The sequence below is a fragment of the Ranitomeya imitator genome, chromosome 2 (genome assembly GCF_032444005.1).
Source record: "Ranitomeya imitator isolate aRanImi1 chromosome 2, aRanImi1.pri, whole genome shotgun sequence".
Lineage (NCBI taxonomy): Eukaryota > Metazoa > Chordata > Amphibia > Anura > Dendrobatidae > Ranitomeya > Ranitomeya imitator.
In genome coordinates, this window is record NC_091283.1 from 129907881 (window position 1) to 129934761 (window position 26881).

Genomic DNA, 26881 nt, shown 5'->3' on the forward strand with positions numbered 1-26881 from the left:
GAATCTTACCAATAAAAAATAACCTTCTCAGATGGAATATTAATGTATACAGATATGGTAAAAGAGGGACCCAGTGCTCTAGACCCCTCTATTATGGTGCAAGCTTTCTGATGAACAGTGTCTTTCTTTGGTGGATTCAACCTGTGCATTACACAGACAGCCTTTTCTTCCTGTGCACAAATGTATGGCCACCATGATCATCTGACCACTATGAGTGTCAGAAGCTAAACCACAGCGACTAAAAGATCAACCGGGCTAGCTTTAATCTTAAATGACAACCCCTTTCGGCGCAGAGGGTCGAAACTACCCCTTTTGGCACACAATGTTGAAATGACCCCTTTCGACACCATCTTTATAATCTGTGTGGTCCTAACTTCCAAACATCCAGCAATAGGACATACAGTGGGGAAAAGTATTGTCAGCCACCAATTGTGTAAGTTCTCCCACTTAAAAAGATGAGAGAGGCCTGTAATTGACATCATAGGTAGACCACAACTATGAGCGTCAAAATGAGAAAACAAATCCAGAAAATCACCTTGTCTGATTTGGCAAGATTTATTTTGCAAATTATGGTGGCAAATAAGTATTTGGTCATTAACAAAAGTTCATCTCAATATTTTGTTATATATCCTTCTTTTGGCAATGACAGCGGTCAAACGTTTTCTGTAAGTCTTCACAAGGTTGGCACACACTGTTGGTGGTATGTTGGCCCATTCCTCCATGCAGATCTCCTCTAAAACAGTGATATTTTGGGCATGTCGCTTGGCAACACGGACTTCCAACTTCCTCCAAAGGTATTCTATGGGGTTGAGATCTGGAGACTGTCTAGGCCACTTCAGGACCTTCATATGCTTCTTATGAAGCCACTCCTTTGTTGCCCTTGCAGTGTGCTTGGGATCATTATCATGCTGAAAAAACCATCCACCTTTTATCTTTAATACCCTTGCTGAGGTTTGCACTCAAAATCTCACGACACATGGCCCCTTCATTCTTTCATGTACACACGGATCAGTCGTCCTGGTCCCTTTGCAGAGAAACAGCCCCAAAGCATGATGTTGCCACCCCCATGCTTCACAGCAGGTATGGTGTTCCTTGGAAGCAACTCAGCATTCTGTCTCCTCCACACACAACGAGTTTTGTTTCTACCAAACAGTTCTACTTTGGTTTCATCACACTAAATGGCATTCTCCTAATACTATTCTGGATAATCTAAATGCTCTCTAGCAAACTTCAGATGGGCCTGGACATGTACTGGCTTAAGCAGGGGGACACGTCTGGCACTGCAGGATCTGAGTCCCTGGCGGCATAGTGTGTTACTGATGGTAGCCTTTGTTACGGTGGTCCCAGCTCTATGCAGGTCATTCACTAGGTCCCCCCGTGTGGTTCTGGGATATTTGCTCACCGCTCTTGTGATCACTTTGACCCCAAGGGGTGAGATCTTGCGTGGAGCCCCTTTTCGAGGGAGACTATCAGTGGTCTTGTATGTCTTCCATTTTCTTATTATTGCTCCCACAGTTCATTTCATCACACAAGCTGCTTGCCTATTCCAGATTCAGTCTTCCCAGCCTGGTGCAGGACTATAATTTTGTTTCTGGTGTCCTTCGACAGCTCTGTGGTCTTCACCATAGTGGAGTTTGAAGTGTGACTGCTTGAGGTTGTGGACAGGTGTCTTTTATACTGATAAGTTCAAACAGGTGTCATTACTATAGGTAATGAGTGGAGGACAGAGGAGCCTCTTGAAGAAGTTACAGGTCTGTGAGAGCCAGAAATCTAGCATGTTTTTAGGTGACCAAATACTTATTTTCCACCATAATTTGCAAAATAAATCTTACTAAATCAGGCAAGGTGATTTTCTGGATTATTTTTCTCATTTTGACGCTCATAGTTGTGGTCTACCTATGATGTCAATTACAGGCCTCTCTCATCTTTTTAAGTGGGAGAACTTACACAATTGGTGGCTGACAATACTTTTCCCCACTGTATGTCCTATTGCTGGATGTTTGGAAGTTAGGACCACACAGATTATAAAGATGGTGTCCTAGCCATAGAAGTTTTCACTAGAGTCGTCTGCAGATGAATACTTCCTCTAACCCAAAAGGGTGAACTCACTTCTGTGTGTTTGAAATTAGCTCTTTCGCTCCTCTGCGCCAAAAGGGATCTTTTTGACTCTCTGCACCGAAAAGGGTCTTCTCAACTCCCCCCACACTATATAACACTGTGGTTTTACCCAGCATTTACAGTTAGGTCCATATATATTTGGACAGAGACAACATTTTTCTAATTTTGGTTATAGACATTGCCACAATAAATTTTAAACAAAACAATTCAGATGCAGTTGAAGTTCAAACTTTCATCTTTCATTTGAGGGTATCCACATTAAAATTGGATGAAGGGTTTAGGAGTTGTAGCTCCTTAACATGTGTCACCCTGTTTTTAAAGGGACCAAAAGTAATTGGACAGATTCAATAATTTTAAATAAAATGTTCATTTTTAGTACTTGGTTGAAAACCCTTTGTTGGCAATGACTGCCTGAAGTCTTGAACTCATGGACATCACCAGACGCTGTGTTTCCTCCTCTTTGATGCTCTGCCAGGCCTTCACTGCAATGGTTTTCAGCTGGTTTGTTTGTGGGCCTTTCTGTCTGAAGCTTAGTCTTTAACAAGTGAAATGCATGCTCAATTGGGTTGAGATCAGGTGACTGACTTGGCCATTCAAGAATTTTCCACTTCTTTGCTTTAATAAACTCCTGGGTTGCTTTAATTTTATGTTTTGGCTCATTGTCCATCTGTAGTATGAAACGACGACCAATCAGTTTTACTGCATTTGGCTGGATCTGAGCATACAGTATGGCTCTGAATACCTCAGAATTCATTCGGCTGCTTCTGTCCTGTGTCACATCATCAATAAACACTAGTGACCCAGTGCCACTGGCAGCCATGCATGCCCAAGCCATCACACTGCCTCCACCGTGTTTTACAGATGATGTGGTATGCTTTGGATCATGAGCTGCACCACGCCTTCACCATACTTTTCTCTTTCCATCATTCTGGTAGAGGTTGATCTTGGTTTCATCTCTCCAAAGAATGTTCTTCCAGAACTGTGTTGGCTTTTTTAGATGTTTTTTCGCAAAATGCAGCCTAGCCTTTTTATTCTTGATGCTTATGAGTGGCTTGCACCGTGCAGTAAAACCTCTTTATTTACTTTCATGCAGTCTTCTCTTTAAGGTTGATTTGGATATTGATACGCCGACCTCCTGGAGAATGTTGGTCACTTGGTTAGCTGTTGTGAAGGGGTTTCTCTTCACCATGGAGATTATTCTGCGATCATCCACCACTGTTGTCTTCCGTGGGCACCCAGGTCTTTTTGCATTGATGAGTTCAGCAGTGCTTTCTTTCTTTCTCAGGATGTACCAAACTGTAGATTTTGCCACTCCTAATATTGTAGCATTTTCTTGGATGTGTTTTTTCTGTTTTCGTAGCTTAAGGATGGTTTGTTTCACCTGCATTGAGAGCTCCTTTGACTGCATGTTTACTTCACAGCAAAACCTTCCAAATGCAAGCACCACTTCTCAAATCAACTCCAGGCCTTTTATCTGCTTAATTGAGAATGACATAACGAAGGGATTGCCCATATCTGTCCATGAAATAGCCTTGAAGTCAATTGTCCAATTACTTTTGGTCCCTTTAAAAACAGGGTGGCACATGTTCAGGAGCTGAAACTCCTAAACCCTTCATCCAATTTTAATGTGAATACCCTCAAATGAAAGCTGAAAGTCTGAACTTCAACTGCATCTGAATTATTTTGTTTACAATTCATTGTGGTAATGTCTATAACCAAAATTAGAAAAATGTTGTCTCTGTCCAAATATATATGGACCTAACTGTAGGCTTTTTTTCCCCCTTTAATAAGCACTCCCATGAATATATATTTCATTAAATGTGTGTATATCGTATATAGTGTAAGCATTTAATATTCTGACCTACTGCCAATCTCTCCGAGATCCACCACTGTTCTTCTCAGCGACATCACCGCTCAGCAGACTCTCCGGATCACACTGCGCTCTGCGTGACCCAGAAGTGATTTTTACAACGTAAATCTATGGAGCATCAGTGCGAGGCCCCAGAGGCCCATAGACCAGCGTTGTAATGGAGTCTTCCGGCTCACACATAGAATGAGCTGGAGATGTGCGGTGACTTTATTGAGAAGCGTTGCAGAACGGCGCTGGATCCTGGAGAAGGCAGCGGTAGTCTGAACACATTAACTCTCCTTTGTGGAACACAAGTCGGACATGGAGTAGGGTGCACTTATGCCGGCTGATCGGCACTTTAGACATCCACCAACATGTCAGCAATCATTTACTAGTCTGTTTACAAAGACTATGGATGTGCACAAAACAAACTAATAGATCATTTTAGAAAGCATAGGCTGCCATTGTTCTCAGCAGCACAGAGCTGGTTTACACAGAGAAGGATAATCTTTTGTGCAAACCAAAAGATCATTTTACCTGATGTGATGTCTTGCTTGTTCCTTGGGTGATCGGCAGCCTATTCAGACTACACGATTATCATGAAATCAGCTTTCCTCGGAATACTCATGAACTATAATCGAAGTGCAAATGAACCTTAAGTTCTATTTCTTGCCATTCTATTTAAAAAACTAGATGGTAGCCCAATGCTAACGAATCGGGTATTCTAGAATATGTATGCGTAGTGTGGTGTAACAGCCTACGTAGTGTATAGCGCAGCCCACGCAGTACATTGCCCAGCCCACGCAGTACATTGCACAGCCCACGCAGTACATTGCGCAGCCCACGCAGTACATTGCACAGTCCACGCAGTACATTGCACAGCCCACGCACTACATTGCACAGCCCACGCACTACATTGCACAGCCCACGCACTACATTGCACAGCCCACGCACTACATTGCACAGCCCACGCACTACATTGCACAGCCCACGCAGTACATTGCACAGCCCACGCAGTACATTGCACAGCCCACGCAGTACATTGCACAGCCCACGCAGTACATTGCACAGCCCACGCAGTACATTGCGCAACCCAAGCAGTACATTGCACAGCCCACATAGTATGTAGCAATGTGGGCATCATATCCCTGTTAAAAAAAAAAGAATTAAAATAAAAAATAGTTATATACTCACTTTCCGTTGGCCCCTGGATACAGGAAGCGGTTACCGACGCACCTCATGCGCTTCGGTCTCAAGAGTGCATTGCGGTCTCGCGAGATGATGACGTAGCGGTCTCATGAGACTGCTACGTCATCATCTCGCGAGATCGCAATGCATGGCATGGTCACCGGAGCGTCGCGAGGAGGGGCCGGCGGACGGTGAGTATATAACGATTTTTATTTTTTTAAATTATTTTTAACATTAGATCTTTTTACTATTGATGCCGCATACGCAGCATCAATAGTAAAAAGTTGGTCACACAGGGTTAATATCAGCGGTTACGGAGTGCGTTACCGCCGGCATTAACCCTGTGTGAGCGGTGAGTGGAGGGGAGTATGCGGGCGCCGGACACTGACTGCGGGGGAGGAAGGAGCGGCCATTTTCTTCCGGACTGTGCCCGTCGCTGATTGGTCGTGGATGTTTTGCCGCGACCAATCAGCGACTTGGATTTCCATGACAGACAGAGGCCGCGACCAATGAATATCCGTGACAGACAGAAGGACAGAAAGACGGAAGTGACCCTTAGACAATTATATAGTAGAAATAATCATTTGAGCTGGAGTACTCCTTGAATTCGATTCTGAGCTTTATTTTAAAGGAGTATTTCCATTAAGTTCTTCTCTCAATATGTAATAATAATATTAGCGAATACCTCCAATTCAAAATGTAGTATAGTTCTTCTGATTTGCTGTGTTGCTTATCCCATGAGCAGGGCATTGCAATAGCTTAGGTATCCATGGTTACCACCACAATATAGGGACAGTGGTCGTAACCATGGATACCCAAGCTACTGCAATGCCCTGCACATGGGGTAAGTGACATAGCGAATCAGAAGAACTATACAACATTTCTAATTGGAAGTATTAGCTAATATTATTATACCTATTACATATTGGGATAGGATCTTGGAGATGGGAATGGAATACTATTTTAAAGTCAAAGCAAACTCAGCAGTTCATTAACAGAAAGTTGCAGTTTCCTTAGAGCCAGAACGGTCCTCAGTCGTTAGCGGATGGGCATGGATTTCCAGCTCCGAGAATGACTGAAACAGCCTAATCCTCCCCGTGTCCTACCAAGTTGTAGGTATTCTGGGAGCTGCCACATGGTTTCTTTGTAGTGCATTCTATTTTGTATTGAAAGTGTAACTTTGGGTCATGTTGTTAATACTCAGATAACGCGCATGTTGATGGAAAAAAATCCAACATTTTTTTTCCTTTGAAGCAGTGGTACTAACTCCCCCGCCCCCCCCAAACCTCTAAGAAATCACGAGTAATAATGGGATGAAATATGGGTACATAGATGTCTACGGGTGTCATATAACAGACCAGATCTGTTTAAGAGCTGTGGACCCTAGACCTTGGGGAACTTAAGAATTGCTTATCTGACACTCAGCTTGCCTTGCACAAGTCAAATGCAACGATTTGTTGTAGGGGTATTGTGGTTTTGTCTTTTTTAGTGACAGAAAAGGTAAATATGTGGCACTCACCAAGTTGCATTAAAATCCACGAAAATATTAATTCAACGAATGTGCAAACGATATAACGGTCGGTCACCATTTGGTTGCCTATAGCCGTTTCGCACTCACTGCGCTTTGTCAAGGCCATGAGAAAGTGCTATGTGCACGAAACACATAGGCAAACTGCTGACCCCAGCCACTGTATGGTCTCCTGACCATCTGGATATGGAGAAAGAAGCGGACTTTTGTAATAAGATATATCACAAAGTTTCTTATTTTCACACCTGCTATTGATTTCTGGAATTTATTTAATTTTTATTTAAACAATGGTTACTAATAACCCGCAAAGTCCCGTAATAAGAATTGTGGCTGATGAAACTGTGTGGTAGTGCCACCCGTATGTTTTTCTGTGCATGCCCGATGATGCATACATTATCCCTCGTAATCCAAAAGTCTATCAAGGGAAAGTGTTGTTCTTACCCACAGCAAGCAATAAGAGGTCAGGTCAGCTTTAATATATGCAGAAAAAAAATAAAACATAAACCCCCAATATTCAACACATTTACCTAGATTATAAAACCAGTGTGAGCTCCCGAAAAAGATTGCCGGACAAAAACATCCATTTACCATAAAGAAAAAAAAAAAAGATAAAGTTCAGAATGGAGGAGCGGGTGCACAGAACTAGCAGAATCGATCCCTCCTGCCAGGGTCCAACAGATGTGGTCACTTCAGATAGAACAGAAGCAGAAGGGATTTTAGAGGACAAGGAACCAGAAAAATGAATAACATTGTCATATGTTTAAATATATTCTAAAAAAATATATATATATAACAAAAACAAAATTAAAGTATTAAAAAAAAGGCTTCTTAATGTAAAATAAAGAGCATGGCGGTGACAACCCTGCCAATCTAATAATTATAGTCATGAAAGAAAGTGCCGGAACAGAGGAGAACACATTAAGCAGCAAAGGATTAACAATTTGTTGATTTTGCACTTCTATTTTGTGTTTGTTAGCCAAGTGCTTTTAAAGTAGGGGAGAAAGCAGCTTGTTGAGGCTAATACGCAGAAGAAACAGCAGGCTTTCTCCCTCTCCATAGTCTTACATTGTCCGCGTAGAAATACATTTTCTAAACTCTCAGTACGCAGCCAAGAAAACAAAACAAAAAAAAAAGTTGAACAAAGAAATAGGATAAATTACTAAACTGGAAGAGCCATACGTGAACAGCAGATTAATATAGATTAGAAACCTGCTCGATTCTAGATTTATTCATCTAGTTCTAGCACAGTGTAACATGTAAGGACACCCATATTCCTACCCAAATAGTGGCAGAGCCTGCCTCAAGAAAACAATTACCGTCTGTACGAGAGTTACAACGCTTCGCTCGCGACGTAATCAATATTATTCAGAGATAAAGTAGATGTACCAAAGAACCAGGGCTGAGGAGTCGGATTTGGAGCCCATTTTGGTGGAGTCGGAGTCATGGAAATTGAGGAATCGGAGTCAGAGGTTTGGCTTTCAGAGTCCACAACCCTGGCAGGGCTCTGGAGTCTGAGCCCATTTTGGTGGAGTCGGTGATATGGAAATTGAGGAATCGGAGGTTTGGCTTTCAGATTCCACAGCCCTGGCAGGGCTCTGGAGTCTGAGCCCATTTTGGTGGAGTCGGAGTCATGGAAATTGAGGAATCGGAGTCAGAGGTTTGGCTTTCAGAGTCCACAACCCTGGCAGGGCTCTGGAGTCTGAGCCCATTTTGGTGGAGTCGGTGATATGGATATTGAGGAATCGGAGGTTTGGCTTTCAGATTCCACAGCCCTGGCAGGGCTCTGGAGTCTGAGCCCATTTTGGTGGAGTCGGAGTCATGGAAATTGAGGAATCGGAGTCGGAGGGTTGGCTTTCAGACTCCACAGCCCTGGCAGGGCTCTGGAGTCTAAGCCCATTTTGGTGGAGTTGGTGGTATGGAAATTAAGGAGTCGGAGGTTTGGCTTACCGACTCCACAGCCCTGCAAAGAACACTGGAAGACAATGGCTGATCTCATGTGGTTGAGCGCTGTACTCCGCTATCTCCAGAAACCACATACACAACTAATAGAACGGTGGCGCTCCACTCAAAACTGGTGGATTTGAGTCACTTTTTCGGGATCATAGGAAGTCCCCGTTGTAGGTGCCCACCAGTCTTGAAAAGCAGGGCTCTGAAATGCCTCCTCGGAATGCAGAGCAACTGCATCCAATTTTGGGGTATGCTGTTCTAAACCGCATGCTCGCCTTCGCTTTCAGTACTTTAAAAGCCCATATTCAGACATTTCTATATTATTTTGTCAGAAATCTCATTAATAAAACATTACTTCTGTATTGATTATCTTATGGATAATAAAGAAGCAACTTTTCAATGAGACTACTAGGATGTGCAGTTTTCCGCAAATCCTCAAAAAAATGTCAGCAAGATGTAAGTCCACAACAGGAGAGACGCCCACGGATATGCAAAAAACATGTATGAAAATATAGACATGGTAAAGTCATATAGGAGACTTTCTCTTAAAATTCTTTTTATTAGGGGATTTTTACAGTATAGGGGATAATGGGTCAGGAAAGCGATGAAGCGAAAGGAAGGCAACCAAACAAAGGAAAACAGGAAAGGGGTTAGGGAGGAAGAGGAGAGGAGGCAAATGAAGATCACCTTAACATAGTTGCACCACAACAATTAAAATACCAAGTGCAAATAAGAGACTTTCTTACGCATATTGTTAAAGGACACTCATAATGTCATTCTGTGGGAACACATTACACATCCCTGAATGTCGTCGGATAGTCAGATGGTCGGGAATGAGTGGTGAATGGTTAAATAAAATGAGAACAAAAGAAATGGAAAAAAAATAATATTTTCAAATCCTAAAAGTCATTAGCTTGTGGGTCAAATCATAAAGGTCGCCTGTAATTAAAGAGGTAATTGCAGACAAGATAGCATTTGACAGAAGAAATTAAGGCTTGACACAACGGTTACGCAGAATCTACCTCATCATAATGCTGCAATCACAACTAATATCTATTTTTTGTCACGTTAATTGCTTTTGTCTATTAATGGTGAGGATGGAAGGCCATATGCACATTACATAAATTCAGGCTCTTCTAAAACGAGAGAGGATGAGATGACTTCCATGGGAAGCAACAAGCTGCAATGTCAACTTTTGTACAATTAAAAAAGGGTGTCCCATGAAAAGTAGGGAATGGCCAATCTAGGATTTAGAAAATACATGTAGTACAAATAGAGTGTGGCTTCATTTAGACATGGTACAGCACCCTCTGCTTCTCCTGTGGATGAATTGTTGGTCTACCTTCTCCTGCACTCAGTGGTGGACGCTATGCTGCAATTTTCCAGCTCATGCCGTGATCTAACAGTAATGGAAAGTGAAGCATTTACATTACTTGTAACATTGGAGTAAAGGGGTATTCTCCAGTTGTCTCCCGAGTGGCTCAGAAATCAGCTTACTAGATGCTGGGGGTGGAACGTGAGGGTGAGCTGAGGGCATGGAGAGAGCACACCTCCTTGAGTGAGAATTCTAATCAAGGAGCTTCGCACTACTACCGTGACACATTAACAGTCTGTTAATGTTTGCTCCAAGTGTACACTGTCATGACTATATTTACATATTTAATAATATTTGGTCCTGCCAATAAAGCTTCTTTGAATTTGATAACAGCGTCTGGGAAATTGAGAGCGCTTTGCTCTGGAAGCTGCAATGGTAGGGGCCAGGGTGGTGGTAGGGGCCAGGGTGGTGGTAGGGGTGGGGATGAATGGTGAGTTTACAAGCCTGATAAGTCAGGAGCTTAGAGTGAAGGAAAGAGGAAGAGGTAGGTAAGCAGCTAACTGCTTTATAGAAACCAATGGGCAGGCATCTTAAGAGTTAACTCCTCACCGTGCAATGGAGCTTCTGAGCATACTGTACATGGTCTGGTGTTCAACCTCCTATGTACACTATGTAATATAAAAGCACTCATTACAGGAGAATGAAAGCAGAAAGAAGAAGCACATCAATTGCAATTTAACAACATAAGAATACCCCTTGAAAGGGTTGAAGAGAAATAGTAACATGGTAGAGCAGAGTGCCTTCAGTATGCCATCCATTGCCATGAGAACCCATCAGCATCCAGTTTTTCTATGATGGCGAGGCCAATTGGGGGATATACACGGGTTGGACCAAATAATGGAAACACCTAATGTTTTGGCATCATAATCTTCGAACATGTGATAAACATGCAAACCGTGACATATGGTAATATTTTGCAGTTGATTATTTGTGTTATGTTATGTGTATGTAAATTAACTGTTTGTTTTGCATAATTGTAAGAACATTGATGAGAACCTGATACTAATGGCAGACCTCTTGGATTTTCAAAGAGGCCAAATTGTTGGTGCTGGTATGGCAGGCACTAGTGTAACAGAAAGTGCCCGAATGCTTGGCGTGTCAAGAGGTACTGTCTCCAAAGTAATGACTGCGTTTGAAAGAGGAAAAATGTCCGCATTAAAGCACAGATCCGGCCGAAAGTCAAAGTTGACTGAGAGAGACCGTTGGACTCTAAAGCGAATGGTGAGACAGGATTGCAAGACCACGGCTCCGAAAATCACTGCTGACCTCAATGAACACCTACAGAACCCAGTTTCCACGAAAACTGTTCGTCGGGAGCTGCACAAATCTGGATTCCACGGAAGAGCTGCAATTAGAAAACCGCTGTTCTCAATGACAAATGTTTCCAAGCTTTTAGAGTGGTGTAGAAACCTCCAGAATTGGTCCCTCGAGCAGTGGAAACGTGATATTCTCAGACAAATCGTTTACCCTATTTCCGACCTCCGGGCCGAGTGTACGTTTGGAGACAGCTGAAAGAAGCATTCCATCCAGACTGCCTTCTCCCAACTGTAAAACATGGCGGAGGTTCTGTGATGATCTGGGGTGCTATTTCATGGAGATCCGCTGGGTCAATGATATCCCTTCATGGAAGAATTAACAGCCGAGATTATTTAGGCATTTTGGGCGACCAAGTGCATCCAATGGTTTAAGCACTGTTCCCGGAGGGGAACGCCATCTTTCAGGATGATAATGCACCAATTCATACAGCTAGAATCGTTAAAGCATGGCACGAGGAACATTCTAATGAAGTTGAGCATCTGATCTGGCCCCCACAATCCCCAGACCTCAACATTATTGAGCATTTATAGTCGATTTTAGAGATTCAAGTTAGACGTCGATTTCCGCCGCCATCGTCGCTCAAAGAACTGGAGGGTGTTTTAACCGCAGAATGGGCTAAAATTCCTTTGGAAACAATTCACACCTTGTATGAATCCATTCCTCGGAGAATTGAGGCTGCAATCGCCGCAAAAGGTGGATCTACATCATATTAAACTAACTTTTGTTGAGGTTTCCAGGTGTTTCCATTATTTGGTCCAACCCCTGGTGCCCCCTGTCTAACCACTTAAATGCGGCAGCCGCTATTAACCAGCTAAACTGCTGTGATGGGAGCCTACTCTGATTACAGCAGCGTCAGACAAGTCTCAGCAGCATAGCTCAGAAGGTTTCCACAATGTATGGAGCCTCTCAGCTAACCGCCTGTAACTGCTGCTTCAGAGTAGGTTCCCATCGCAGCAGTTTAACCTTCTGTGCTTATCCACTGTACATGAATGGGGAATGGGGGATGTTGATAAGGGGTTCATTTTAATGTACACAGAGGGAACATATTCAGCAGCACTTTACAATTCAAAGGATAGAAATACAAGCAATATAAGACTTTAAGGTAACAAACTATGCAACAATTGAAGCAAAAGTGAGTACTTTGCACCCAGGAGCTTACAATCCATTGTTTAAATAATCCCTTTATTTTCTATTTAACCAAGTTTTATATATGTACCTGAATAACACTAATAACACATACTTTGTTGTTCAATTCGCTGACAAGCACAGATTGAAATCTACATCTTCATCAAAGTTGTACTTACAGCCAATCAGTACGGCGGTCGCCATTGTAGCCACAGTGCTGGAGGCATCTGCCAGGTTCAGCACATTCCCAGATACTTCATTCAGGTTGTCCACTGCATATTTAAACATGAAGGGCACCACAATGTTCATCCCCTGCAGAGAGACAAAAGCATTTATGGATATAAAAAGAGTTATACACAAGGAGTCACAAAACACACGGACTCCGTACAAAACACAAGACAATCAACGTCAAACATTCCAATGGGTTTCTAAAATAAACTATTTTGCATGTTGAAAGGGGCATATGTGACTTGAGGGTCCTCAGACATTTCCCCAAATGCATGTCTGCATGCTCCCATCCCAGAGGGCTTGGGAGTTATATGTTTACAACCACCAAGCGTACAGTGTCACTGTGTGCATTTACAACCATCAAGCTTGCAGAGTCAGCGTGTGCATTTGCAACCATCAAGCTTGCAGAGTCAGCCTGTGCGTTTACAACCACCAATCTTACAGTGTCACTGTGCGTTTACAACCACCAAGCTTACAGTGTCACTGTACGTTTACAACCACCAAGCTTACAGTGTCACTGTGCGTTTACAACCACCAAGCTTACAGTGTCACTGTGTGTTTACAACCACCAAGCTTACAGTGTCACTGTGTGTTTACAACCACCAAGCTTACAGTGTAACCCTGTGCATTTGCAACCATCAAGATTACAGTGTCACTGTGTGCGTTTACAACCATCAAGCTTACAATGTCACTGTGTGCATTTATAACCATCAAGCTTACAGAGTCAGCCTGTGTGTTTACAACCATCAAGCTTACAAAGTCACTGTGTGCATTTACAACCATCAAGTGTACAATGTCACTGTGTGCGTTTACAAACATCAAGCGTACAGTGTCACTGTGTGCATTTACAACCATCAAGCTTGCAGAGTCAGCCTGTGTGTTTACAACCATCAAGCTTACAGAGTCACTGTGTGCATTTACAAATTACAACCATCAAGCATACAATGTCACTGTGTGCATTTACAAACATCAAGCTTACAATGTAACTGTGTGCATTTACAACCATCAAGCTTACAGAGTCAGCCTTTGTGTTTATAACCATCAAGCTTACAAAGTCACTGTGTGCATTTACAACCATCAAGTGTACAATGTCACTGTGTGCGTTTACAAACATCAAGCGTACAGTGTCACTGTGTGCATTTACAACCATCAAGCTTGCAGAGTCAGCCTGTGCGTTTACAACCACCAAGCTTACAGTGTCACTGTGCGTTTACAACCACCAAACTTACAGTGTAACCCTGTGCATTTACAACCATCAAGATTACAGTGTCACTGTGTGCATTTACAACCATCAAGCGTACAATGGCACTGTGTGCGTTTACAACCATCAATCTTATAGAGTCAGCCTGTGTATTTACAACCATCAAGATTACAGTGTCACTGTGTGCGTTTACAACCATCAAGCTTACAGAGTCAGCCTGTGTATTTACAACCATCAAGCTTACAGTGTCACTGTGTTTACAAACATCAAGCTTACAATGTCAGGGTATGTTCACACGTTCAGGATTTCCATCCTTTTTTTTTCCTGACTGTTTTTTAAAAAACTGCAGCTCTTGGCAGAAAACGCAGGTCCTTTTTTTGGTCCTTTTTTGGTCCGTTTTTGATGCGTTTTTTGATGCGTTTTTTGATGCGTTTTTTTGATGCAGTTTTCTAGCCAGAGTCTGTGTGTTTTCTAGGAATTTTTTTAGGGTTAAAATGGCTGAAAATACCCTAACCCTACCCCTACCCCTAACCCTACCCCTAACCCTACCCCTAACCCTAACCCTACCCCTAACCCTAACCCTACCCCTAACCCTACCCCTAACCCTAACCCTACCCCTAACCCTACCCCTAACCCTAACCCTAACCCTACCCCTAACCCTACCCCTAACCCTACCCCTAACCCTAACCCTACCCCTAACCCTACCCCTAACCCTACCCCTAACCCTAACCCTAACCCTACCCCTATTCTAACCTTAGTGAAAAAAAAAAAAAAAAAATTCTTTATTTTTTTTATTGTCCCTACCTATGGGGGTGACAAAGGGGGGGGGGGTGTCATTTACTATTTTTTTATTTTGATCACTGAGATAGGTTATATCTCAGTGATCAAAATGCACTTTGGAACGAATCTGCCGGCCGGCAGATTCGGCGGGCGCACTGCGCATGCGCCCGCCATTTTGCAAGATGGCGGCGCCCAGGGAGAAGACGGCCGGACGGACACCGGGACGCCGGGTGAGTATAAGGGGGGGAGATTAGGGCACGGGGGGGGCATCGGAGCACTGGGGGGGGGGCATCGGAGCACTGGGGGGGGCATCGGAGCACGGGGGGGCGGGATCGGAACACGGGGGGGGCAGCCACACTCCGCCCACGCACTTCCGCCCGCTCCCCGCACTTCCTGCTGCAGCGGTTCTGCACATCAAACCGCAGTAAAACCCGCAGATATATTTTTGATCTGCGGGTTTTACTGCGGTTTGGACCTCACAATGGAGGTCTATGGGTGCAGAACCGCTGCGGCTCCGGAAAAAGAATTGACATGCTCCTTCTTTTTTCCGGGAGCTATTCAGCGCGTCTTTTTTTTAACAATTTCCGGACCATGTGCACAGTGTGTCCTGTTTTCCATAGGGTACAGTGTACTGTACCCTGCATGGAAAACAGCTGCGGAACCGCAGCGGCAAAACCGCCGCGGTTCCGCGGTAAAAAACGCACTGTGTGAACATGGCCTCACGGTGTGTGTTTACAACAAAATAACAATACTGTTGTTCATCACATTCTGAAATGATTGCTAAAAGGGAACTCCATAACCCCCTAAACACAACATGTTTGAAACAATAAAGTGAGAATGAACCCTAATGCTGACAAAAAAAGTCATGTTAGGGATGATTGAGGCCAGGCTGTAGTTTCCTTCCCTAAATTATACAGGTCCTTCTCAAAAAATTAGCATATAGTGTTAAATTTCATTATTTACCATAATGTAATGATTACAATTAAACTTTCATATATTATAGATTCATTATCCACCAACTGAAATTTGTCAGGTCTTTTATTGTTTTAATACTGATGATTTTGGCATACAACTCCTGATAACCCAAAAAACCTGTCTCAATAAATTAGCATATCAAGAAAAGGTTCTCTAAATGACCTATTACCCTAATCTTCTGAATCAACTAATTAACTCTAAACACATGCAAAAGATACCTGAGGCTTTTATAAACTCCCTGCCTGGTTCATTACTCAAAACCCCCATCATGGGTAAGACTAGCGACCTGACAGATGTCAAGAAGGCCATCATTGACACCCTCAAGCAAGAGGGTAAGACCCAGAAAGAAATTTCTCAACAAATAGGCTGTTCCCAGAGTGCTGTATCAAGGCACCTCAATGGTAAGTCTGTTGGAAGGAAACAATGTGGCAGAAAACGCTGTACAACGAGAAGAGGAGACCGGACCCTGAGGAAGATTGTGGAGAAGGACCGATTCCAGACCTTGGGGAACCTGAGGAAGCAGTGGACTGAGTCTGGTGTGGAAACATCCAGAGCCACCGTGCACAGGCGTGTGCAGGAAATGGGCTACAGGTGCCGCATTCCCCAGGTAAAGCCACTTTTGAGCTACAGAGAAGCAGCACTGGACTGTTGCTAAGTGGTCCCAAGTACTTTTTTCTGATGAAAGCAAATTTTGCATGTCATTCGGAAATCAAGGTGCCAGAGTCTGGAGGAAGACTGGGGAGAAGGAAATGCCAAAATGCCTGAAGTCCAGTGTCAAGTACCCACAGTCAGTGATGGTGTGGGGTGCCTTGTCAGCTGCTGGTGTTGGTCCACTGTGTTTCATCAAGGGCAGGGTCAATGCAGCTAGCTATCAGGAGATTTTGGAGCACTTCATGCTTCCATCGGCTGAAATGCTTTATGGAGATGAAGATTTCATTTTTCAGCACGACCTGGCACCTGCTCACAGTGCCAAAACCACTGGTAAATGGTTTACTGACCATGGTATTACTGTGCTCAATTGGCCTGCCAACTCTCCTGACCTGAACCCCATAGAGAATCTGTGGGATATTGTGAAGAGAAAGTTGAGAGACGCAAGACCCAACACTCTGGATGAGCTTAAGGCCGCTATTGAAGCATCCTGGGCCTCCATAACATCTCAGCAGTGTCACAGGCTGATTGCCTCCATGCCACGCCGCATTGAAGCAGTCATTTCTGCCAAAGGATTCCCGACCAAGTATTGAGTGCATAACTGAACATTATTATTTGTTGGTTTTTTTGTTTGTTATTAAAAAACACTTTTATTTGATTGGATGGGTGAAATATGCTAATTTATTGAGACAGGTTTTTTGGGTTATCAGGAGTTGTATGCCAAAATCATCAGTATTAAAACAATAAAAGACCTGACAAATTTCAGTTGGTGGATAATGAATCTATAATATATGAAAGTTTAATTGTAATCATTACATTATGGTAAATAATGAAATTTAACACTATATGCTAATTTTTTGAGAAGGACCTGTATAACAGTCTCTTTGAAGAATCCTAAAAACCCTTGATAAGGAGAAGGACAAAATAGAAACTCAATATCATGTACAGCTTCTTATCTTCTGGTACCCCAAAGAGGACATGTCACATTGAGGAAGCAGGAATTTGGGCTAAATTGCAGTCACTTTTTTTGGAGGGGTATTAACGTGAACCTGTCAGCAGGATTTTGCTCAGTAAACTGCAGACAGTGTCAGGTCGGCGCCATTATACTGATTAACATGATACCTTGGAGATGAAATCTGTCTTGTGGTTCTTGTTTAATTTGTATTTGTAGTTTTCAATTAACGATATTCTTGTTCTCTGGGGTGGCCTGTGGGCAGGGCTTTATGTAGTGCTCTGCTTACATATACATTTGTATGGGCTTACAACAGTTCACTGATCCCTCAGTGACCTGCCCCCTATTTTACATACTGCCTATACTGTAGTGTGTTTAGAAAAATTTATAGTAGTGCAAAATGGCGGTGCTTGCACAGCAGCATCTATCAGAACGTGAGATGCTACTGCACATGCGCCCCCGCCGGCACCATTTTGCTGCAGCAAAATTTATTTCCTTCAGCAAAATGGTGGTGGCATATGCACAGTAGCATCTATACGCATGCGCTGTCGCCATTTTGCTGGATGTAAATTTTCTTTTTCTAAGCCAACAAAATTATATGCATTGTGTAAAATAGGGGGAAAGTCAGTGATATATCAGTGACCTGTCATAAGCTGTACAGATGAATACCTAAGCAGAGCACCACATAAAGCCCCACCACAGGCCGCCCTGAGCACGGGCATATCATTAACTGAAAACTACAAATACAGATTAAACAACAACCACAAGACGGATTTCATCACCCAAGGTATCACTGTAATCAGTATAACGGCGCCGACCTGACACTATGTGTAGGTTACTGTGCCCAATCCTGCTGACAGGTTCCCTTTAAGGCATGTTAGGCTTTTGAATTCAATCAATCATTTACTCTGAAATCTTCACTCTTTAGCAGACACAGGTAGAACATGGATTTTGGCTCTTTTCCTAAATTATCAAAAATTGGTGTCTCCCCACAGATATTAAAATGCGAAAGGATAAAACACCTATTGTGCAAGTAAAGGAAACCGCAGGATGAAGACATGGTTTATCTGAAAATCTTTCATGCAGGCATAAATCTCCCAGCTCCATGCAGGTCACCTATGTATATAATGCATCATATAGGTCTAAAGGCGTCTTTCCTCCTGCAGCAAGTGATATCAATTGTGCCCCAGCACATATTCTGTAGATAACAGTCTTTCAACAGGAATATTCCTAAGTATCCTGCACACATTTTAATAAGATCTAAAGCCGACATCCAGGATTTCAACGCTGTGGATTCCCTGAGGGTAAAACATGAATATATATAAGGCCAAGTACTATTCCATTTCATTCATAATCAAGTGAGGATTTATTCTCATCAGCAAAATTTGCCTTGATTTGAAATTCATTAATATCGCGAGCAGCGGATTAGGCTGAAAGAGGCAGATACGTGTGAGCAAAACTGTGCGCTTTACCGTTTAAATTAAATGGTTTGTGGACGCAGGAGTAATGCCATACCGAGTCACGCTCAAGGCAAAACAATAAGAAACGCTCACATGCATGCCAATTGATGCTGATATGGGATTTATGTAGATAGATAATGGGGGAAGTGTGAGGAACGGCAGCGCTATCCAGATAATGCTAGATTAGCGGCCCATACTCAAGTGCAGGAAGATGCGCTCAGTTCTGAGGGCGCTTTACACATGCGGAACGGACATGCCATGGTGTAGAAAAGCAGACGGAGGGTGGTCTACATGGATGGTGCCGATTTACGGTAATTAGGCTTCACGTAATTACCGTAATTGCTTAAAATGCAAGTCATGACAATCATCCCAAAGTGCTTGCAGGTTCCTGCCCAAAATCAAGGCTTCACCCTGGGCCCTTTAAATCATAACCAATGTAAAGAAATGTAATATTAACTTGTTCACGACCAGCCATTTTTTTTTCATCTTGTGATCCTTTGTTTGTTCACGACCAGCCATTTTTTTTTCATCTTGCGATCCTGTTTGTTCACGACCAGCCATTTTTTTTTCATTGTACGATCCGGTTTGTTCACAACTAGCCATTTTTATTTTATCTTACGATCTTGTTTGTTCACGACCAGCCATTTTTTTTAATCTTACGATCCTGTTTGTTCATGATCAGCCATTTTTTTTTCATCTTACGATCCTGTCTGTTCACGACCAGCCATTTTTTTTTTATCTTGCGATCCTTTGTTTGTTCACGACCAGCCATTTTTTTTTTATCTTGCGATCCTGTTTGTTCACGACCAGCCATTTTTTTTTTTTTCATCTTACAATCCTGTTTGTTCATGATCAGCCATTTTTTTTTCATCTTACGATCCTGTTAGTTCACGATTAGCCATTTTTTCAACTTACGATCTTTGGTTTTTTTTCCCCTCTCCCCTTTTTTGAAGTGCCATAATCTTTTTTTTTTTTTTTTCCTTCAACATAACTACATACAGGTTTTTTTTTTTTTGCTGGGTAAGTTGTACTTCTGAATGACACCATTCCTTTTCCCATACAATGTACTGAAAATAAGGAAAAAAAACAAAAAACTCATGGTAGCGTGAAATGGTTAAAAAAACCTGAAATTCCTCCATTGTTGTTTGGGCTTCATTGCGAGGTAAACATGGCAACATAATTCTCCCGGTCAGTACAATTTCGGTGATATCAAACTTGTTTGGTGCTTTTAAATAAAAATTATATTATAATATAAAAAAAGCAAGCCCGATAATTTATATATAAAATAGCGAGCCCTAACATAGCTCCATTTTCGGAAATTAAATATAAATATATTTTTACAAGAATGGAGCTATGTGAGGCTTGCTTTTTTACATGGCGAGATTATGCTTTTAGTGATACTATTTTATAAGATAAGATTTTATAAGTTTTTGCATTTTGGGGTGGGGGTAGCGGTGACTGAAAAACCGCATTTACATTTTTTTTATATAACATAAAACGGACTTTCGCGGAGACAGTCATTCCAAATAGACATATACATTACATTTTTATCTTTTTACAGACTTGAACCGGCGGCGATCAATTGATCACTCGTACTGCAATACTAGAGGCCTCATGGGAGTTCAAAGATGGTGAATTGTAAGGGTTTGCTCACGTGCAGCATTTTCTCTGTACTTTTTCCGTCAGATAAAAAAAAAACAAAAAACAGCATTTTACTGTAACTGCAAAATAAATTTCTAAATAATTTTTTATTCTTGCTGTTTTGACTTATGGTGCATTTTTAAAACCATGCAGCATGTCAATTAGTAGTGTTTTACTGCAGTTTTTGCCCATTGAGATCGAATTGGTTCAGCACCAAAAATGCATATCATTGCTGCTGCTGTTTTACAGCCAAAAACAAAAAAATGCATAAAAAAGCTACATTAAAGGGAATCTGTCACCCCTTTTTTCGATTTGAGATAAAAATATGGATCCATTGTGCATGAGCTCTGCTTTACAGCAGTACCTTTCATATCCCCCGATTCCCCACCTTTGCTGAGAAAATACTTTTGTAATCTCTCCGTTATCCTATGTAAATTACCCCGATCCGGTGGGCTGGGCCTATTCGCAGTCTCTCCCCCGGCTCCTCGGCATTCTCGACATAACGAGATCTGTGAATAGCACCGATCCCGTACAGTTTCTGCGTGTGCACATTGAATTGGCCTCTAGCGCTTGCACAGTATGTTTTGCCCAACAGTGGGCAAAGCATAAAATCACTATGCGCCCGCATTTTTCATTACATTCTATGCCCCCTTGCATGGCAAGACTTCCGGGGCACAGAACGTAATGTAAAATGCCTGCGCATGCGCAATAATGATTTTTATGCTTTGCCCACTGTTGGGCGAAATATACTGCGCACGCGCGAGAGGCCACTTCAATGCGCAGGCAAACAACGCCAGCGCAGGAAAGAAGAAAAATGAATGCGTAGAGCAAAGGAGGAGGTGGGGAGAAATGGTGAATAGGCCCGCCCATCGGACTGGACCGGGGTAATTTACATAGGAAAAAGGAGAGATTACAAAAGGTATTTTCTCAGTAAGGGTGGGGAATCGGGGGATATGAAAGGTACTGCTGTAATGCAGAGCTCATGCACAATTAAACCATATTTTTATCTCAAATTGAAAAAAAAAGGGGGTGACAGATTCCCTTTAATATACCAAAGCAGCACATGCCTTAGGGTGCTTTCACACGGTGTTTAGGCACCTGTTCAGTGGTCCTGTCGGGGCTTAGGCCAGGTTCACATTGCGTTGGTGCAGTCCGTTCAACACATGCGTTAAACGGACTGCACCAACGCAAGTGCCTTTTAGAGATTGCGTTATGCGATTGCGCTAGAGCAGATGCTCCACCTACGCCATCGGTGACGGAGCCGGAAACGCTGCAAAACGCGTCCGAGGGTCCGTCACTGAATGACGGCACATCGCTAACGCATGCCGATTATGTCATGTATTAGCGATGCGCTACATAGTGGCAGTCAATGGGTGCGCTAACACATCCGTTGCATAGAGTTAGTGCCGCTGTGTAACGGATGCCGTCAGCGCATTGCCATTGACGCAATGTGAACCTGGCCTTATGTCCAAACACCACATGCAAACATGCCGGAAAATGATGAACATCAGAGAGCATGTGCGCTGTCGGCACCATTATAGTCTATGCCCCCATCGGTGCATGTGCCCGGACGCAAGCCCTGACAGGGCCACTAAACAGGTCCCGAAATGCAATGAGAAAGCACCGTTAATGATTTTGGTGAATCTTTCTGCTGTTGCGTGCCTGCCAGAAACGTATTCCAGTCTTAGAGCACAATGCATTTCGGCTATAATCTACATTTCTGTTGGCTACACCCCCTTTAGCTAAGCTTTGCCTATCCCAATACCCCCATTAGTTGTGGGACCTAGCATAAAAACACCAAAAATCCTCCCCATGCAGACACTGTGCACTGCCGGGATTTGCTGGGTTCAGACCGGTGACCGGAGAGTATGTCTGAGTTATACATACTCGCGGCCAGTGGGCGTGGTCTCACTCTCCATACACTTGTATGGAGTGAGGCCACACCCTCTAGTCGGACACGCCCATGAACCGTCAGTGTCACTGGTGACGGCGCGCCCTCGGCTCAGTCTGCACAACTTTTTTTTTGTCCAACCAAAAAAATCTGAGCCACTGAATCAGTTTTTAGTTCTGACTATATGAATAATAACAGATGGTCATCAGTTACATCATCAGTTATCAGATCAGTTATTAAGCACCGTTTTTATTTTTAAAGATGGGTCCATTCAAAAACGGATACTTTAGTTTTCCATCTTGCATCAGTTCTTGCCCAATTTGTATTGGATCTAGGTTTTTGTTTTCTTTCACAAAGTGATGACAATTGGACGTGCGAAAGCAGCCTTCGCCCCCAGAGACATGCAGGCACCACCATTGCTGGCATTAGTGCATGGTGCCCTCTGGTGAAATCATCACTGTCCCCATTGGAATCACAATCTAGATTCCCTATCATTAGGTCTTTGGAGCGTGGGAGGAACCTGGAGGAAACACACACAAACACAGAGAGAACATACAAACTCCTTGCAGATGTGGTCTTTGGTGGGATTGGAACCCAGGACCCCAGCGCTGCAAAGTAATAGCATTATTAACCACTGAGCCACTGTGCTGCCCACCATATTACAGCAATTCTTCAAATAATGTGAACTTTTAGGCTGTTTCACATAAGTTTGGCCTTCACTCATGGTGCACAGACAGACTGTAGGTCTCCTGACTCGTAACTCAACAGCCTCATTTATGGCCATGAGGTTCTCGTGTTATCAGAGTTTAATTTGATTTTGGTCAGAAATTCGTTTTTGCTCTGATTGGCTAACAAAAAATAAAAAAAAAAAAGTTTCTCAAACTTCTCCTATCAGTCTATGAAAAACTGTCAGCACACGGATGGCATCCAGAGCGCTGCCAGATGTTTTCCCAAACCCGTGGACTCGCAATGCCAATCTTGATCTGATACCCAAATCAATATCGGACATGTCTCCATGATTTTGCAATGGTTTTCAGGTCACGAAACCTACAGCCAGCCGGACTGTGAAATACGGACGTCTTAACCAATTCTATTTGAATGTATTTAGGAATTTACTTATAATGACACTTCTATTAGTTAGTTATTTCTATTCCCGGAGAAACCCTTTAATGGGAATGAATGGGACTTGTCTGCTTACTTCTTAGAGATCGCAGCTAAGTGTTACTAATCATGGACAATCCCTTTAAATGCAAGTTAAGAAATTATAATTGTAGTAAGATGCTTTTTTTTCTTCTTTAAATAAATGTAAAAATAAGTAAATAATATATATATATATATATATATATATATATATATATATATATATATATATATATATATATATATATATATATATATATATATATATATATATATATATATATATATATATATATATATACACACAAGATGATTCTATATGTTGAATATAGGCCCTAGCGGGCGCCCTCGTGCACATCGGTGCTGTTGTACTGCATAAGGTGTGTTTATGGCACGTGGTTAGCTGCACATGTACAGGACTGGCACTGATCACGTGCCCCTAGCGTTTATGGCACTGAAGCGTGGCAATGTAAGCAGGTGCTGACCCTCCACCGGCAAACGCTGTCTGTACTATTATTACTGCAGGTGAAGAGCATCGCCTATAGATTCTGTGACACCGCCAGCCGCACAGACAACAGGAGATAATCATTAGAGCCGCTCTTGCTTTTTAAAAGTGACATACTCTTTACTAAAGTGACAGCGGGATTTAACTGCCTGCAAGCCAGGGACTGCACTAAATGTAACATGCAATCCAACAGCAAACACCTCGGATACCTGCATTATATATAAGGTATGTGCGGCAACGAACACAAGTCATCTCCCATACGCTCTACTAATACTACAACTAGTAGATGGACAATAGTTCTGCAGCAGCGACAGAACCATCTGATATTCTGGATAGAAAATTAAGAACAATTTTGCAGAACTGCAACATTATTATCCAATGTAAAACTGTGGGGTATTGTAGCATTTTTGTTTAATTAAAAAAAAAAAAAAACCAAACAAATAAATGGACTCCCTCCCCAAGTTTAGTGCCAAAGCTTCACTACTTCTGTCAGACTTTATTTACTTCTTTCAGGGATGATTTGAAGTGTGTGTAATAATATATATATATATATATATATATATATATATATATATATATATATATATATATATATATATATATATATATATATATATATATATATATATATATATATATATATATATATATATATATATATATATACATATATATACATATATATATACATACACACTAGATGGTGGCCCGATTCTAACGCATCGGATATTCTAGAATATGTATTCATGTATGTATATAGCAGCCACATAGTATATAGCACAGGCCACGTAGTATATAGCACAGGCCACGTAGTATATAGGGGCCATGTAGTATATAGCAGACAAATACTACGTGGCCTGTGCTACATACTATGTGGCTGCTATATACATACATATTGTAGAATACCCGATGCGTTAATACAGGCCACGCAATATATAACAGTGGCCACGCAGTATATAACACAGCCACGTACTATATAGCACAGCCCATGCAGTAAATAGCAGCCACGAAATATATAACACAGGCGACGTAGTATATAACACAGGCCACACAGTATATAACACTGGCCACGTAATATATAGCACAGCCCACACAGTATATAAAAGCCACGTAGTATATAACACTGCCCACGCAGTATATAGCAGCCACGTAGTATATAACACTGCCCACGCAGTATATAACAGTGGCCACGTAATATATAGCACAGCCCACGCAGTATATAACACAGCCACGCAGTATATAACACTGGCCACGTAATATATAGCACAGCCCACGCAGCACATAACACAGCCCACATAGTATATAACACTGCCTATGTAGTATATAGCAGCCACGCGGTATCTAACACAGCCCACGTAGTATACAGCAGTGTGGGCACCATATCCCTGTTAAAAAAAAAATAATTAAAATAAAAAATAGTTATATACTCACCCCATGGGATCCAGCGAACCTCTGTTGATGCGCGCGCGGCTGCCGCCATCTTCCGTTCCCAGGATGCATTGCGAAATTACCCAGATAACTTAGCGGTCTCGCGAGACCGCTAAGTCTTCTGGGTAATTTCACAATGCATCGCTGGGAACGGAAGATGGCGGCAGGCGCGAGTGGCTCGGCGGACTACGGAGGGTGAGTATAGCAGGTTTTTTGTTTTTTTATTATTTTTAACATTACATTTTGTTACTATTGAGGCCACATAGGCAGCATCAATAGTAAAAAGTTGGGGACACACAGGGTTAATAGCAGCAGTTACGGAGTGCGTTACCCTCGGCATAACGCGGTCCGTTACCGCCGGCATTAACCCTGTCTGAGCGGTGAGTGGAGGGGAGTATGTGGGCGCCGGCCACTGACTGCGGGGAGTAAGGAGCGGCCATTTTCTTCCGGACTGTGCCCGTTGCTGATTGGTTGTGGCTGTTTTGTCGCAACCAATCAGCGATTTGGATTTCCATGATATACAGAGGCCGCGACCAATAAATATCCATGACAGACAGAAGGACAGACAGAAAGACGGAAGTGACCCGTAGACAATTATATTGTAGATGTGTGTGTGTGTGTGTGTGTATATATATATATGTGCGCGTGCGTGTATATTATATATATATATATATATATATATATACACACATATACATATATATACATATACATATATACACACACACACACACACACACACACACACACACACACACACATATGAATATATCTACTATATAATTGTCTAAGGGTCACTTCCGTCTGTCTGTCCTTCTGTCACAGTTATTCATTCGCTGATTGGTCTCGGCAGCTGCCTGTCATGGCTGCCGCGACCAATCAGCGACGGGCACAGTCCGATTAGTCCCTCCCCTACTCCCCTGCACTCACTGCCCGGCGCCCGCTCCGTAATCCCCTCCACTCACCGCTCACACAGGGTTAATGGCAGCGGTAACGGGCCGCGGTGTAACGCACTCCGTTACCGCTGCTATTAACCCTGTGTGTCCCCAGCTATTTACTATTGATGCTGCCTATGCAGCATCAATAGTAAAAATATGTCATGTTAAAAATAATAATAAAAAAAAAACTGCTATACTCACCATCCGCCGCCTTTCCCGCTCCTCGGGACGCTCCCGGGACCGCTCCATTGCAAGCGGCAGCTTCCGGTTCCAGGGCTGGTGTGCGACAAGGACCTACCGTGACGTCACGGTCATGTGACCGCGACGTCATCACAGGTCCTGCTCATACCAGCCCTGGGACCGGAAGCTGCCGCTTGCAATGGAGCGGTCCCGGGAGCGTCCCGAGGAGCGGGAAAGGCGGCGGATGGTGAGTATAGCAGGACTTCAACGGGCCTTCGGAAGGTGAGTATATGTTTATTTTTTTTTTTAAGTCTCTATACTACGTGGCTGTGCTGTATACTCAGTCGCTGTGCAATATACTACGTGGCTGTGCAATATACTACGTGGCTGGGCAATATACTATATGACTGGCCAATATACGTGACTGGCCAATACACTACGTGGCTGGCCAATACACTACGTGGCTG

The 26881-nt window shown here is 42.7% G+C and overlaps 1 protein-coding gene across 1 annotated transcript in view; it reads right to left on the reverse strand.

The window, feature by feature from the left end:
* The window catches only part of ABCB7 (ATP binding cassette subfamily B member 7), a 96860-nt gene that overhangs the window by 24301 nt on the left and 45678 nt on the right, over positions 1-26881 (reverse strand). The window contains exon 5 of the mRNA XM_069747232.1: positions 12627-12759. Within this exon, the coding sequence (XP_069603333.1) occupies positions 12627-12759 (133 nt within the window). The remainder of the gene's footprint in view (positions 1-12626; positions 12760-26881) is intronic.